Source organism: Phaethon lepturus, unplaced genomic scaffold (assembly GCF_000687285.1).
Source record: "Phaethon lepturus isolate BGI_N335 unplaced genomic scaffold, ASM68728v1 scaffold46090, whole genome shotgun sequence".
NCBI classification, from domain to species: domain Eukaryota; kingdom Metazoa; phylum Chordata; class Aves; order Phaethontiformes; family Phaethontidae; genus Phaethon; species Phaethon lepturus.
The window spans coordinates 18,116-36,201 of record NW_010510721.1 but is presented as its reverse complement, the minus strand read 5'-3'; the positions used below and the strand labels follow the sequence as shown (position 1 = coordinate 36,201).

Genomic DNA, 18,086 nt, shown 5'->3' with positions numbered 1-18,086 from the left:
GGAAATCTGGATATATCTGAGCGAAGGACAGAGCATGCCTACAGTGCAGAGGTCAGCACATGGAAACAATTAATTCAGAGCATCCTTCCTCTTAATCAAGATGGTACTAATCGAAAGTTCAGATTTTCTTTTTGAGATGTCAATCCAGATGTGGTTCAAAGCAGTCACCCTTATGCACAGCAGATCATTAAATGTTTACCTTAATATGCCATATGCAATACTATCTGTTATTGAAAAGCAAATTAACAGTGAGAATTAATGTAAATGCACTCCTTACAGGCCATGGGTACTGACTCAAAATTTACCAGCCAGATACGTTCTTATGTATAATCTTTGTCCCTACTTTTTGTCAACATCAGCACTTCACATTACAGAAAAATGAAACAAAACCAAAGAACGTGCCGGAAAGTATGACTTTTTTGCTGGTCTACACTGTTCTTTATTGTACCTTAAAATACTAAGCCACGTAACATTCCAGAGATCACGGTACTGCCATTTATAAACATGACCAAAGCTTCACTGAACACTATATATAGTGTTAAATATATCCACTCTATATCCTGTTAAATTAAGAGGTAAGATGAAGAATTAACTTACTGCCCAGACAGGTGACATAAAACCTAGAATTGCTGCTTGTATTCCATCTGCAACATAAGGCATGATGTTTTCACCTAAACGTGTATCCCTAAACAGTGCCCGAAGGATATTTAAAGCATGAACCTGTAGGGGTAGAAGAAATATAAGAAAAATACATATTCATTGGAAAAGATCTTAAATTTAATGTATGTTAATTATAGCAGTGAACATGCAAACCAAAAATAATCCATAGGTACATTTACACCACTTTATTTCTGTATTAAATACAAGAATACTGCTATTAAAAAAATGTATTCAAATGGTGCAGCAATAAACACTTAAAAACAATTACAGTTTAAAAATATATTCTTCTAGCAAGTATAGTCCAGGCATTGCAAGTGAAGGCCAGCATTCTTTTTTCCTTAGCTTATCATGCCTGTAAAAATAACTTTCAAAGTTTAGAATCATCTTTTCCAACATTCTTGACATGCTGTAGATACTGTGAGAAAAAATAAACTACAACTCACAGGAGGACAATATTAAGCTAAAACTGACAGCCAGGCTTATTTCACCATATGGAGCGCTTTCTGATATTTCTCTACTCTCTGTAGGGGAAGGTGGTAATCTGTGTAGCTTCAGAGACTTTGACAAGGTTACTTGAATTTATACCAGAGCCCTTAGAACGTACTTCTATGTATTGTCAACAGATTATGGCTTGCATTTACGAACAGAAAGATTAAGTATTTGATAACAATAGTTTGAAGATAAAGCTCTTGATTTTAAAATAAGATTTTTATGCATTCCAAATGTAAATATTTAAGTTTTAGAAGTTACTAAGTATACATAAAAATCACTTTACAAGTAGTATTTTACTGCATACAATAGATTTACGCAACTTTTTCTTTTTACTCTAATGTAAACAAATGCTTGCTTGTTAATTTCCTTGTAAAAAGGAAATTACTTATCTATTTGTTTAGAAATATTCTAGAGGCAATTAACTGATCATGTAAATTCAAAACGAATTACTGTATTTGCTGTACTAGGGAAAAAAAAAAAACAAACTATGAAATTATGCCCAATCCATCTTTAGTATCTTATGCACTTCCAAATTCCAGTGACTTCATATCCTCTGCACATGCAAACACATTTTAAAATCTAGCTATAGATAATAAAACCAAAATATTCTTATTTTAAAAACACACAAATTTCCTTAATTGTTTGAAAGAAACACTTTTTTGATTTTTGCTTTCTGATGAGAGGCTGTATTTTACCTGTGGAATTACACTCGATTCATTCAAAGGTGCAGCCAAAGTTATCAATTCTTTCATTGTAATTTTCAGCAAATCTGTTTTGCTCTTCTTTGGTTCTGAAGCTAACAAAGCCTACAGAAAGTTAAAAACAACAACAACAACAACAACACCACAAATTGGCTATTTCCAGCCATTTTTCTTTACTACCAGTTCTGTTCCACATTCCTATATTTACCATATTAGGGCCTAGCTTCTGACCATACAGAAGGACTACTGAAAAAGTCACAAAAAAGTTTCAGTTTTCACTCTTAGTTTTGCTGAAAGCCTCTTAGCATTCAATATTTCAGTAAGAAAAATTTGCTCATGCACTATCCATCTTCCTAAGAAAATCTGCTTGTATCTAACATAATAATTTCTCATACTTACATTTCCTAGTATGGACATTTTTTTAGTTTAGTAACATACATATGTAAGAAGACACGGGCTGGCCAAAAAATAAATCTTGGTTTGCAAAATAGTATAAAACAAGCAGCACATTTTTAAAAGGAGAGAAGAGATGTATCCATCTCCAAATAGTAGTTCAAGGGGTAGGACATCCAGCCGAGATGAAAATACTCCTCCGAAATTCAGGACTGGAGTTAAAACAGTCCTTCTCTGTCTAGTAGCTCTTGCTGAATTTGTCCAACTTAGTGCAAATAGATAACCATAAATCACTTATTTCTAATAAAAAATTATTATCCATTTGTGTTTTGGGGTCCAGAGTCTGTTCAGCACCAGTTCAAACAAGATATTTAACAGTTACATCACAGAACAACAATCAAATGGATCAACTGCAAGTCAAATAAAGTATAGAGGTTAGGCAGAAATAATAGAATAGGCAGAAATAGAATAGGCAGAAATAGCAGTCACTGTCAGTTTATCAGTACCTTTAACGATGGGAGAAACAAAGAGGGAAGAGGGAAAAGTAGAAGTATTCATGAAGTATAAAATAGAGGAAAACGAACTAAAGACTAAAATTTCATACCCTAAAAACATATAAAACTAACTAGTATTTTCCCACCATTTCATAACCCACTAATAGAAGCTGCACCTTTGTACTATTTGGTAATAATATTTCTATTTTAAACAGATCATTTAAAATGCTCATAACCTTAAAAATTACATATTTTTATTAAAACAGATGTGTTTTAGTAAAACAAGAATAAGTGTCACAGGAAGCAGATGGCAAAGAGACCACACTGAGTCTGGATTTTACGCATTAACAAAATAGCCTTATTATAGTACTGTTAGGATATGCATTACAACTTATATTTTTATTATCTAAATGCAACATGCTATTTAAGGCTTAAATCATTTTACTGAGTCCTACAGGCACATTCAGAACTACTGCCAAAGAACACTATTGCCTCACTTTCAAATAAAATTACAATTTGAAAATAGATTATTTCAGACTAATCCCAATGTTCATTTTAAACCTTCTCATTAATTGACTAGACTAACTTTGTACTCTTCCAGAGTTGTCAAAATAGAAGCATTTGTCCTGTTTATCCAAACAGCTATGGCACAGCACAAGCTTTGCCATATGGACTCAGTAACATAGGCCAACTGCAGACTACACTAGTGTTTTCTCCAATGGGGTAACATTGGGTCCACCTAGTCCTTGCACTAGACAGTAACTTTTTACACGAAAAATTTATTCAAACACATTTGTTTTTTCACATTCTCGGGATTAATGCTAGCTAATGTCCACTGGATTCAAACTCTGTGGTGTGAATGGGGAAACCAGAAAACATGAAACCACGAAATTCATTTTGCAGATGACTTACAGATATTATAACCCTTTTAAAAGGGAAAGATCTCTGACTGCTGGAATTGAAAAGGAAAAATGTCTCTAAAACCAATGCCCTACTTCTGATCCTTCTGCCTAGCACACATGCATCCAGCAAAGCCAGGAGCAGGCTGTGACTGACATAAGAGAGGTCAGACAGAAGCAGGCTGCCTCAACTTTCTCAGGGCAAACTCAGAGTGGAAAACAAGCAAGATGAATTATTCTGGCAGGGACAGCTTACTTCCAGCAGTCTCTCAGATTCTTGGAACGTGCTTGAGACTATACTTCAGAGTGGAGAAAGTTACAAATCGTGTAGTTAATCTTGGACTCCTGTCTTAGAACACTGGTTGAAAATGAAAATAATAGAGGTTAATTTAGGGGAAGCAATCATGGCCACTTTAAGGAGCAAAGGAATGGAAGCGGGTTAAGTGTAATCTGCAGGACCAACTCTGCAGTGACTGACCCCACAACGATGCAGATAAGCTGTGGCATACTACTGCGAAGCACTCAGTAGGAGGTGGTACTTCGAGCAGAGACAAAAACACTGCCAGCCAGCCGATCAGCCATCAGTTCTGAACTTGGCAGAAGCCAGAGGCTGGGATGTGTGGAGCTGATGGCAACATGGAGAGCGGAAAGACATGGGGAGCACAGCCGCATGCTCGCAGATATAAGTCTTCAATAATCTACTCATTCATTACACTCAAGGCTGTCAGTCAACATCAGTCAGTGGGACTATTACTTGACTCTGCTTTATTACCGTTGAGTGGACTTCCCAAGTTCTTTGTAATATTTTTCTAGGCCACCATTTTACAATTCTGTGATGGTCTGTTCATATTTTACCACCCTCCCACTTCACATGGAAGAAGCACAGAGTTATATAGTTAACAGAGACTTAATCTGTGAATTAATTTATGAATTTGACAGGATTATTACAGTGGCCACATGGAGCCTAAGCTCAGTCTTTTGAAAGGCTATTCAAATCTACCACAAGCCAAAAATCTCAAGGGTCAATAGAACTGCAGCACTAAACAGCACCAAACATGGTTTAATTACATGTGGCTTCTTGGTTGCACAAAGGCAATCAAAGTCTGTATAAAAAAAAGTAACTGTTTGACCAAAAGCGGTTGAAGTAAGAAAAATAAATACGTTAAGTGTATTCCACAGAAAGGACATTAAAAAAAAAAAAAAAGTCAGAGGTAATAACATTAGTTGGTACCTGTATGTAGAATGGAATTCCTGCACTACGTCTAGTTGCACATAGTGTAGACGAAAGATCACAAGACTTGATTTCTTCTAACACACAGCTTAGCCACTGCTCTGGCATCTTGCGCAGGCTCTCACTGTTACATCTACATGAAACAAATACATAAGAAATCAGGACAGAGTCAAAGAAAGCATTTAGTGACCTTAAGAAGTATTTCTTTAAAAAATTGCATATATGCAATATATGTATATATATAATATATATAATGTAATATAGTAAGAAGTAAGACATAAGTTAAAAAAGGAATCGTACTTTTTTCAACATTGGTACAAATTATATTAACTCTATTTATCAAGTGCCACTAGGGAAAGATATTTCACTGAATAGAAAACAGGATTCTGTGCTTCAGCACTCCAACTGTTCTCTTCTGCCAAGAACTATTATCCTGTTCTAGAGACGAAAACAAAGACATACGCACATCAGTCACCGTGTAGGATGTGTCACTTAACAAATTCGTATCTTTGTTGTCACACAGTAGCTGATGCATGACCTAACATTAACTAACATATACAATTATGTTTATAACCATACAAAACAAAACTGAAACCCCTCACAGTAAGTAGATGTTATGTAAATACCCCTGCAAACCTCAGAGCGGTAGAAGGAATACAAAACAAGACATACTTCTCTTCTTAAAATACTACGTCTGTCAAAATTTTGGTAAAGCACCTAAATTGCTCTTCTATCATCAAACACTCCTCCTCTACAGTTATAAAACTCAGCATTGCCTGAAAGCAAAGGACTTCCAAGGACAAGGAGAACTCAAGTCTACTTCAGTTGCCAATTGGTGCTGATCAGTTCAATGAAATGTACCATATTCAGTGTGCAAGACCAACTCATTAATCTTATGTCAATGTTCCAAAAGGATCATTCATTGTTATGAAAATTTCTATTAACAGGACGTTGTTATTAAAACCTGTCACACTGGTTTGACATGTGATTCAGAGCAGAAGATAGAATTAATCACTGTGGGCAATACAACTGCAATTATCTCAACCATGCAGGACTTGCCTTACCTAAAAATATAAGCTATAATTAAATTCATTACTAAGTAGTGAGAACGTACAGTATGACTACAATCAAGTTTTCTACCTAGGTGACTGAAATAAAGGATTTAAAAGAAAAGCTAAAAGGCAGCAAGTATTGATGTGAAAACCAAAATCTAGTGGAAGGTCTACATCTACTCTCTCCTCCTTTACCCTCCTCTTATTAAAGCAAGAATTTAGGTGCGCTAAAAACCTGATACTGAACAACAAATGAGGCTTTAATCTGTAGCAAAACCCTCCTTTCCTTCTTTTACAAAATAAACAGAAAATTAGTAATGCCAAAAACAGAGGTCACAGGAAGTGCCAGACAGGTCAGCAGAAAACACAGCAGACTTCTTACTCTTCAGCAATTCCCTTAAGATTTCCATCACAGGTTTCCTACACTGCTGCCAGGCCTTCTCATTTTTTAAGGGCAGCACCTCTTCAAAATGGCAGCCAGCATGCGAACCATCAGTCCAGAACACAAGAGAAATATGGCTTCACAAGGGGTATGTCAACTCATGCCACAGCATAAAAGAAAGGCATTTCCTGCCCCAAGCCTGTGACAGAAGCAATCAAATTAATCTGGAAACTAACTGTGAGTTCTCTTTTCTTTGACTTTTCTCTTTCTGTTGCTGATAATTAGCTTCCCCTGCTTACTTTCAGGACATGCTCCTCTGCTGGCTTTTGGATACACAAGAAAGATGCAATTCTAGGCTTGAGACCACGCAAAACTTCTTATGGATCTCCTCTGGGTCTCTGCAACTAGACTCTACTTCGCAGTTCTCTTCATCCACATCAATACGTGCTGCCAAAGCTACTACTTCTGATCATATTTGCGGCTGGTCTTACCTCCCTACCTAAGCAGAATTTTAATGTCTTAGTTTAGTCATGCAAAGAACAGTGCTCATCTCTCTTGAGTATGTTATCTTAGTATTAAAACAAACATTCCACAAGACATATTCACATCTGCTGTGGTGCAGAAGAACACAAAGTAAAGCATTAAGGAAATATTTAAAAGTTGCTTCGTAGTATACTGAATATTTCATCCTTAAGTAAACTGAGGGGGTTTGCCCCTTTCAGTAGTAGTAGAAAGAGGAGAAATATACTGAAAACCACCTTAAAACTGTATTGCTTTGATCTTGCCACAAGTAATTCTACCTTGTTCAGTCACCCACCAAAGCACTCTTTTACCTTAAAAAAAAAAAAAAAAAAAAAAAAGAGCTATTACTTTACGGTTGGAAACATTAGAGATTATTGACTTTGCAATGGAGATGACTACTCCCTTAAATTTGGCAGCTCCAACTCCTTATGGTCTGGCAAGAAGAATATTGTCTTAAGAAGCAGGTGGCCCTAAATTTTAAGAATAGTGAAGCTTTATAACATAAAAATGGTGGTCTCAAGCTCACATGTCATCTTCCAGAATGATATAGTAATTATTTTTACCCGATCAAACAGTGTTGATAATTAAAATATAACACAGTAACTTGATACACAAATTACTTAAGCTACAGTACAGTAACTGTTTTTCCACAAATTTCCGTCTGTCCATCTGCCGGTTGTAACAATTTCATACATGCCCAAAACCCCTTCTGTGGTCAGTATCAAAAAGTACAAAAAGCCTGGCAATTCAAAGTTAAAGCTAAACCCCTCTCCCTAACTCATATGGCTGTATTTTCTCCTATCCAAAAATTAATGGTGTGTTAAGAACAAAGAGTCGATCTTGGATTTGGCCTTCCTGGATGTCAGTGGTTTCTGGCATAAACTTCCCAAGACCAGAAGCATTTTCTACATGGGTATATCCAGAATTCAGTGTTTCCAATCACTGTAATTGGTCCCTATCTGGCGAAAGAGGGGGTTTCTTTCGCCATTCTTCCTCTCTCAATAGACCCGCAGTATTAGTCTTTTTCACTTCAGTAATGTGATTCCTATTTCTTTATAAAGCTAGTCTCCATAATGCCCTGGCACTTCTCTGACAAATACAGAGACAAGAATCTAGCCTCAGAAATACATTACTATTCAAGGTATAAGTCACCCTAGAAAATGTCTACTTTTAAGAACAACTCTTCTGAAACTACTAAGTCCTTCCACTTGCATTCTCCTTTTCATAGCATCTGCTCTAAATGAAGCAAAATTTCCCAAATTACATAGGTGCATCAAGAAGGGTGCTGTTTTGAGGTTTCTCTATCAGTAAAGCAGAGCAGAGAGAACCTTGGGTGGCCTCAAAATTTCAGACAGACAATATCATTACCCCTATCTCTCTCTTTCACCAAGCAGGAAAAGAAATGGGGGCAGGAGGAATATGGACAGAGTTAAAAATTAACATGTCTTCAAACTGAGCAGTGCTAACATTGTTATCTTGTAATTCATTATATAGTGTGCTTCCCAACCCTACAAGCATCACAATACATAAGAACAGTTCCCCCCCTCCAGTTTGTTTCTCTCCATTTTAGACCTTCCCTCACGTTTGTGATTACACTTTTGCTGAAAAGTTAGTGACAATTCTTGTACATTTCAGTAAAAAGTCCATCAATGATTTTTATATTTTACAAGAAGTCTTCCTAGCAGACCGTATGGGCCTGGGAAGGCAAAGAGTTACAGCCACTTCTGAGCAACAAAGTGAGTCAAAAGCAGAGTTTACTGCAAAGGTAAAGGGAGGGGCTACTCCGAGTTCCTCAACAGAAATATTAGAAAAGATCAGACACTAAGTAGGTACAGATGAATAATTTCCACTGATACTGGATTAAACATTCGTAAAATCAAAGCAGGGTTTTTCTTTACCATTCGAGTTTTTGCGAAAACTACAGGATACAGTCCTAACTTGTTGCATATACATAAAATTGTGTTCAGTAAGTTTAATTTAAACACCCACTTGAACATTTAAAAATGTTCAAAATACATTATTCCTACATAAACACATTGCACTGTATGACATAACTCTTCCCAAACCTTCCCCTTGCATTCTGCAACTTTAGTGAAGCAAAGCACTACAGCCGTAACTATGAGATTCCCAGAAATCTTTATAAGCTCTCAGAAAAGTTTCACCAAATAAAATAAAAGCAAAACAGGCAAAACACCATTTGGAATAGAGAAACTGTTTGGGTATTTATAAGGATTACAGTAGATTCAAGTTTAAAACGGATGCCCAGAGGCTTCCAGGTACTTTCCGTAACCACCACGTTATCAAAAAGAAATGAGCATTTGTAATTTCTCAGGGCCTGTGACAGGAAAATTTTTTTTTTTAAAATATTGCTTAGTTCTTTGATATGAATGTTGCTTGTTTTGTAATTGTATGGTTTTCTCAAGGCGCAGCCGCAGACAATATTAAGCGGGCACGACAAAGGGAGCATTACACCCCCAGAAGGAATACGAAGAGGGAAAAGAAGGGTAACTTGCATACTTAGAGCAGACTCAGCAATTTACATCCAGAAGTCAAGCCAGAGATCAAATTTCATCAGGTTCCTAAGAAATCTCTGTGGAGGAAAGGTTTTTCTTTTACCACTAACTCAGACAGGTCTGAATACCACTTCTCTGTCTAGAAAGAAGCCTACTCTAGGTTCTTATGAAGGCTGGTATTTTAAGGGTTGTATAGCTAAAAGAAAGCTCAGATGGTAAATATTCCAGCACATACTTTCAAGCAAATGTTTGGCTATAAAAGTGAAGGACCATGTTCAACTAGAGTCTTTCATAAAAGCATGGGAAAAGTATCTGGCACAGTCTTAGTGACAGATTTTTCACCAGGTCTTAGGGAAAGAATGAATTAAAATGTCAAGGATGCTTCTGTAGGTCTCGAGTTCAATTCTGTTCAACAAGGTATCATCTTTAAGCCATACATTACTATAAGCTGCCCCAAATAGAGGCCTTCTCCTCCAGTATTTGTGGATGCAGCAGTAAACACACACAGATTCTGGTACACACGCTTCAAGACTGTCTATAAGCCTGGCAGCTATGGAGATAGGTAGGCCAGTTTGGATTTCATTGCAGAATGGAGGCCCTCAGCTGCAGCAGGGTAAATGGAAAGACTCTGGGACACTCAACAGACCTGTAGAGCGACTGCATTCACCAAGAGACTTAACTCACCTGTTTTGGAGAAGAGTCCCAAGATACTACTCGTATCCCAGGAGTACCAAACCAGTAGTCATCGGCTATTCTGGTATCAGTCTCCTTTCTCCTTCATTTCAAATACAAATATTAGTCTTGAGACCCATATTTCCTGTCAAATACCTCCTTTCCTTGAAACAAATATATTCTCACAGAGCTGCTCTCTGGTTCTTGTAAACTGGCTTTTCCCAAAGGAATGCCAGCTCTACTTGAAATACCTTAACTTTAAAAATACTAAGCATTTGCAACATCAAAAAACTGTTTTGGAGAACTGTTAATTCAGAAGAGGAAAACTACGTATATTGAAGTGCCCCCTTCTTTTTTGTATGATACATACATACTGCTTAATGTTTTAGTAACCCACAAAGTCAGTAGAGATTTTGATTTGTCTTATTAAAAAATGGATATGATATAATCACTATGTATCACAAAGAAACATTACCAACACTTGAAATGGGTAACTAAGCATGTAATGGAAATTCCAACATTCTTGCCCAGACCTCAGGACAATTCTGCTCATTTAGTTCTTCTAGGAAAGTATAAAGTTACAAGGGGAAAGAAAAAAAAGAATTAAAAAGCTTGCATATCACATCTTGTGAAGCACTGCCAGGTAGTCTTCCAAATGTCAGAATACACAACTTTGTGACAAGCAATAAAAGTTTCCAGGAAAACATCCTGGCTGAAAACAAGAAGTCTGGCATTCATTTTCACAATGGCCCAGGGAAGGGGGAGCGCGAGGGAAAAAATTCTACACTCCTACTTTTCCCAAGAGCTTTGAGAGCTGCTCAGTAAACTAACACACCAGAAATGGAGAAAATGCAGCAAGCATTAAATGTCTGTATCGTCTTTCAATGCCTAAGCGCCATCTCTAACCATAAGTAACGCAGTCCAAGTCACAGACGTCATGTAACTTAATGTCCTAACCATGCCTACACCAAACTCAAATAAACTCCACATGAAATCAAGGATGTCCTTGCACAGACAGTTTCAGGATTGATGCCACAGTTTGGTAAAATTATTATATTAAAAACATAGTAAGTCGCCTATCTTCTACCTGGAAAGCATTCCTGTGAGTTGCACAAAGCCAGCATATGCCAATTCAAAGGCACCCCTGTGTCTTGACTGCAGCAGATGATGTTTAAAGTAGTCCCCAATATTTTTAACCTAAAAAAGAAAAAAGAAAAAAGCTGTTTGAAATTATGTATAGACAATTCATTTACATATGCAAGATACTTCTGCAATTAAAAGCAGAAAATCCTTCCCCTGGTTGAAAAGGCCACTGGCAAAAGGCAACTGTACGCCCTATCATTAAAAAGCCACACTTTAAGGATAATAAATATTATATTCAATTTTTCAGGTTAAAGGGATAGTGCTATGTCCTTAAAAAAGGAAAAAAAAAAAAAGGGGGACATAAAATTAGCTGTTTGTCCAAGAGGAACACACACAGATTTTAAGAAAAGAATGGGATAACCCTGATTTTCAGAGGAAACAAACTTATAATCCTTGTTTGCCTTTGCGCTTAGCTAAAATCCCAAAGAAAATATCTACTAAACCATAACAGCAGAAACAAACATCTACAAAAATATCTGCGAAAGATAAGAAATGTAAACTTCAAAAGAATTCTGCCAAAGGGAAACAAATCTGCCTTAGCTATTTTTAAGGTTCTAGGATTCTGCACAATTCTCTTTACCAATTTTAAAATTAAAAAAGACATTGTATATATGCAGTAATGACAGCTACATACAAAAAAGTTGAAAAAGCCAAATGCTATAATTAAACTTGCACTGATAGTTGCTTTCTAGAGCTCTACCAGGATACCAAGTTTTTAAAGCTGTCTAGAAGCTTACAATTCCACACAATTTCATTCTACAAAGAGACATGCTTTTTTATTCTTTCTCTAATTCTTATCAATTTTCAAGATCTAAATCAAACTTCCAATATAGTTTGTTTAAAACACATACCACATACTTTATTCTATTATGCAAAATTTTCTTCAGGACTATTTCCCAAAAGTTAATGCAGCAAAAAATTATTCAAAGCTTTTATATATAATCAAGCATAAAGTCATGTCAAGTTTCTTATAAAATTTTGCTTGTTCTGTTATTTATAAAATAACATAAACAGTCTGACAAGTAATTAAGATGTCAGAGGAGTTAATGTCATATCTAGCTGTATGGTTTTCCACCCTACTGTTAAGTAATTCATATTACCTAAGCAATGAAATTGCAATAATTCGGAAAAAAAATAATCAGAGACTACGTCAAGTATTATTTCCTCCAGCTAAAACCCACCTAATCTGAAACAAACGATAACTAGAGAGATTTGAGCTAAAACAGTTAATTCTTGGGAGTTAATTTTAAGCTAGTTTATACACCTACAGTGTTTCAGCTTTCTAGACCAAAAGTAGTAGTAAGTGCCCTTTTTTCAGAAGGAACTGACCCACTGACAGACCAACTCTCCAAGTGTGTAAACAAAACCAAACCAATAAAAACATACACATGCAAATCAAATTACCATCCTGTCCCACCACCACCCTTATGCTTTTAGAATAATTCATATGGATTTTTTTTTTCCTGAGGTCATCTAACTTTCAGCTTTACTCTTTGTATTTCTGAGCTTCCTGCAACAGCCATATTGGATAGAGGCTTACTTCAAATTGAAGTCAGATATATTCATTTCCACCCATAGACTAGAGTTTGAAGAAAAAGCACTGCCATAATTCAGTTCTCATAAATGACAAGGCAAGTGTTTAAGTACAGATTCTTATCTAATAGCATCATGCTATCCATGAGCGTCCAGCTTCCCTATGTCATAAAACCAGGATGGAGAACAAGTCAAGGAATTCACATTCTTTACAACATCACGAAGATCCGCAGCAACTGAAAGAAAAGGTGACCCTACCAACTTTGCTTGCACAGGAAATCAGACCTGGTTCAAGTTAAAATATTCAAATATGGAGCAGGGAGCAAATATCTTAAATATATTTGACCATGTTGGTCAGAAACCTAGAGTACAAAAGGTTCTACTAACACAAAAATCAACAATTTACAGGGCCATGCTTGCTGCTGAGACCAAGAATCTCAGCATTCAAAGGTATAAATTCTCTACAGGAGATTCCCAAAGTGCTCTGAGAAACAGTTGGTACATTTGCTACTCCATATTCTATTTTCCTGGCAATAAGATGCCATTAAAGTAGGCTCCTACATTCTAGAGGGTTTTTGGTTTGGGTTTTGGTTTGTTTTTTTTTCCCCAAACGATTTGGAGCGAATAGCTTTCAACCCATAAAGGACCGCAAAAGCATCCCACAGTTAGAAACAACTAGTAGCCAGTGAACTATTGCCAACCATACTAGAGCCTAGAGGAGACAGACTGATTACATTCAGAATTGGGGAGAGGCTGATTTTTGGTGGGTTTGGGGGTTTTGTTTGTTTTAGATTCTTCCTTGAAGAGAACAAGCTCCAAAGCAGCAATGGGAGCCACACTTTTGTACCGGTGGCACAAATAAGTAACAAGTACTGAGGGTTATCAGTAATTAAGTCTTCTGTGTTCCACCACAAAGGCTCAGATCAGCTCACTTTGACTGTTGGGTTAACACAAGCAGAACCCCTGCCGCTGGGACAGTCTTTACTTCTGCTGCCTGTTTCTTTTCACTTTGGTACACAGTTCTGGCAAGCTTATCTCCCAAAATCATCTTAAAACTTCACTGGCAAGATAAACTGGAGTTTGAGAAAGAGACTCAAGTTCCTCCAGGCTTGGAGCACTCATGATTTGCAGGTGATATGACAAAATCAACACACAGTCTTAATTAGTATCATTTTGTTGATTATGTAGTGGTTTCTAGGACATGATACTGTTCGTATCGACTGTCTTATCAGGCAAAGCTTTGAGCCTGCCATCTCTGGACTTTAAGGATCAGATAGAAAATGAAAGATAAAATACATATTTGAATAGAGAGATTCTTCCAGATATCTCAGGCACTTCCTATGTCTATTTTTAAAGGCAAAACAGCCATCGCAAAATGGCTTAAGCTTTGAAGACTGCCAATTCAAACAGTATTTTGCGACTCCTCTGTACACACATCTGCTGAACATGTTATATGCACACCCTGGCATTGAAACGCCATGCAAACCCACCCTCTTACTGAAAAGACAAGGAGAGTGCAAATTTGGTATTTCCCCAACTTCTAGTAAAAAGAAAAAGTATCAGACCAGAGCTGCCTCTCTGCCAACTTCTCCTATGTAGGTACAGACCACAACCGACAGCATTAACAGCTACAAAGGGGAATCAAGAATTAGTTCCACGAGCAGCTGGCTAACACCACTGCCTATGAAGCAGCACAGTTCTGTTATATAGTCATAGAACAGTTTGGGTTGGAAGGGACCTTTAAAGGTCACCTAGTCCAACCTGACCGTGAATGTTTCCAGGGATGGGGCATCTACCACCTCTCTGGGCAACCTGTGCCAGGGTTTCACCACCCTCATTGTGAAAAATTTCTTCCTTACCATTTCTGAATGTGGAACAGCACCAAAAGACATTGTCTTTTCATTTGCATACTCCATTTAAGAAAGGCAAAAATAATCAAAAGACTATGTGCAAATTCAACACTATGATCTTTTGTGTGAATAAATAGCGACCATAGCACTGATCTCATCAGGTACAATTTAAACACAGTTACTGACCTATGAAGCAAGGTCCAAGACAAGGAAGGCTTTGCAACAGGATGACATAGAACGGCCAAACAGCGCTACCAGATTTTTCTCAACAGTTCCTTAGCCCTGGCTTAAGGCAATACGATCAAGGTTTCTCTCGAGTTTTCCCCCTCTGTATTCTTACATCTTTTTTTATACTTACAGGATAAAGAAAGAGAATGGACAACTTTAAGGGAAAGCTTTACATGCATAAGATACCAAAATCCAGTTCCCTTATTTCTCAACACTGAAAAGTGGTTTAGTTATTAAAAGTCTGAAGCCACAGCAGTTCTCATATTGACATTTCTAGTAATTTATGATGACATCTCCCCCCCCCCCCCCGCGCTTTTTCATTTTTAATAATTTATAATGCCCCCCCCCCCCCCCCCCCTTTTTTTTTACAATAGGGTAATACCAGTTACAAAAAGTAGAGAAAATGCCTATGGTTTTTTTCCTACAATATTTGTTATACATTCAGCCAAACTGAATTTCCTTGGGTATTTTCTTACAAGCCTGAGGAAAATTTCAAACTGACTTCTCATCAATTAGCATTCTTCAAATTAGAATGCAGACAATTCTGTTTTACAGGAAGACATCAGAAGCATAAAGAATCTAATGAGGCATCTACAGGAAAAGAAGATATGTTGTTTAATAACATAGCACTTCTTAAAGTGTAACTACTAATGTCTGCTTTCCAAATAAAGATAGCGATGCTACAGTTAGATCTGAAATACCAATTCTTTTTTGACTTGGAACAGATTAAGGAACATAATGGTGGCAACATGCATCTGTTCTCTCATCTATCCTGCAGACCTCTGCAACAATACAAGCACAGCTGTTAACCAGAGACAATGCAAGAATAGATACTAACACTATTTCTATGGCACCCCAACATTACCTAAGAAATAAGATCTGCAGTACATTATACAATTAATTATCTAACACCTAAGGAAAAAAATAAACCAACATTTTCTGTTGGAAAGAAAGAGAGGTTAGGAAGTAGTATGTCCTGCATATTTTAATATTCCGTGTAGAGACTGGTTTTGTTGAAACCATATGGAAATGAAAAGGTCATCAATTAAAAACAGAAATTTAATAAACACAAAATATTTCCCAAATAAATGCCTGTGGTAATCTAATTTCTTGTAAACACCGCACTCAAGATTCTACAAGAGACACAGACGGCGTATTAAATTTCTGATCTCTTAAATCAAAAAAATTGGAGGAAAAAGAGAGTCACATTACATACAAATTATTCATAACTCAGTCTCCTACCTAGGACATGATTATGACTAGTCAGCATATTTGACTTTCAGAATTATTTATTATGAAGGTCAATTAATGAAGAGTTTTAACCAAACTCCTAGCATCTAGGATTCAAAATGAAACAGAAGACTCTTTGAATATAAGTCAGTTTAGAAGATTTTTAGCAACTCTATCAATGCCTAATATATACCAATACATATATACATAGAGAGAGGTGCACTGGTATGCCTGAACACAGCATACATCTTATAAATAACCAAATACAATTAGAATTAATATTCCTTGAGTTTGTTAGCTATGTACAACAACTTCTTCGCTTATCTACTGCTATAGTTATGCCTTCCGAATACCACTTTACCAAAAAGTAGACTGTTAACCAAGTATAATAAAACAAGAAAAACCATGAGAACATGGCAATAAAAAAAAATACTTATCCCATTCAGAATGTAAACTTAAGAAAAAAGTTTTCTGAAAACTGCCTTACATCCCAACCAGAAAGTGAAGGTTTTATAATAAGTACTTCCCTACCTGTTCTACAGTAATCAGCCCATCTGAAGGTTCAGATGCAGCCTGCGAAGGCAAAAGTTTACACAGTGTCCCTAAGAGCAGAGATACTTCCTTCATGCTTCTCCAGCAACATACAAGAACCATTTGGGCTGTGACATCACATGTTTGTCTGTCTTTACCTTAAAAATAAAAATCAACAAATGTAATAGTGTAACTCAGAGTTCACAGACACAGACTTGTAATTTAATTTTTAATTAGTCTGATCTTCTTACAAAACACAATTAACTACGAAAAAAAAAATTTCTAAACTTGTTAGCTCAAAAGATAATTCAGTTCTGCTGATCCTAATTGCTTCCACTCCTAAACACTCACTGTACTTTATTCCACTTGGAAAAAGCAGCAGTATACCATTTCACCAGGAAACTGGTATTTTGAAGAGTGTCTTTTGGTCACAATTCATATTCACCTGCACACTGAAGTGTATAAACACCTACAACTCTGGAGCCAGGCTCCAGCAAACTCCACGTCAGTCATCAAGCCATCACTGTACGTTACCTGGTTTTTAACCCAGATGCCCCCATAGGAAGAGGCCAGGCAAAGGGATCACGTTTCTAACGCAACATCCCCATCTGGTGGCCACTGTGCCACTTTACCGTATTTACAGACTTACTTTCATGAAACAAAACATATGGCTCAACCAAAGCTATTTTAAACACAGGGAAAAAAACACGGGAGGAAAGAAAGTTCAATTATTTGAAGACCTAAAAAGCTTGCATGAGCTGTTAAATGTAAAAATGTACAGATATTCTATAAGTTTATGCTGGCATACACTAAATACTACAAAGTTTACAACTCCTTTATCACTGTAAGGCTTGATTTCATAGCTGCTATTCATTAAAGTAAACAAATACCATCTAACATTTTACCACTGGAATTTTTCAAACAGAAGCTTCTGCTTATGTAATTTCATGCAACAAGTTTTATTGCATGAAGGTATTCCCCACTTGTGTACAGTGGAGATGGAAATCAGTTACAAGAAACGCATTAAAAGCGACGCTTGACAGAAAAGGTGTTAAAGATTACCTGGCCAGTGCAGCTAAGGCAATAGGCATAAGGCAATAAGGCAATATCAAAACAACTCATTTTCACTTGTGCTCTAAGAGAGATTAACCACAATCTTCCAGCAACACAGTGAATTAGTCCTTAAAACCATGCCCATGAATAACTAGCTTCTGACAGATTTATTGAAGAAGGGAAACGTTACACAGAGCAAGTAACTTCCAATTTTGATCACTCACATAAAATGCCTGGTCTATAAAGAATATCTTAATTACTAATACAGCATTGGATTTACCTCTCATTTCTGTGCAAATACTTTCCATTGGCCTGTCGTCAGCCAGCTTTTCAGACTCTACTTTGCAGTGTTCTTTCAAAATTTTTGCTTGCATAAAATAATCATTTGTGTCCTGTGGTTGTATCTCATGCAGAATCATCTGCAGGCGACCAGTACTTTCTACACAGTAAACGAGAGGAATATTTAAGATAGTTTTGTTTTTTACTTCCAGTTCTTTATACAAATGT

At 36.6% G+C, this 18,086-nt stretch overlaps 1 protein-coding gene across 1 annotated transcript in view; it reads right to left on the bottom strand.

Moving 5' to 3' along the window:
* THADA (thyroid adenoma associated) overlaps positions 1-18,086 on the bottom strand; it is a 56,137-nt gene that overhangs the window by 21,176 nt on the left and 16,875 nt on the right. The window contains 6 exon segments of the mRNA XM_010281695.1: positions 598-720; positions 1,848-1,958; positions 4,871-5,003; positions 11,099-11,208; positions 16,527-16,684; positions 17,860-18,018. Of these exon segments, the coding sequence (XP_010279997.1) occupies positions 598-720; positions 1,848-1,958; positions 4,871-5,003; positions 11,099-11,208; positions 16,527-16,684; positions 17,860-18,018 (794 nt within the window).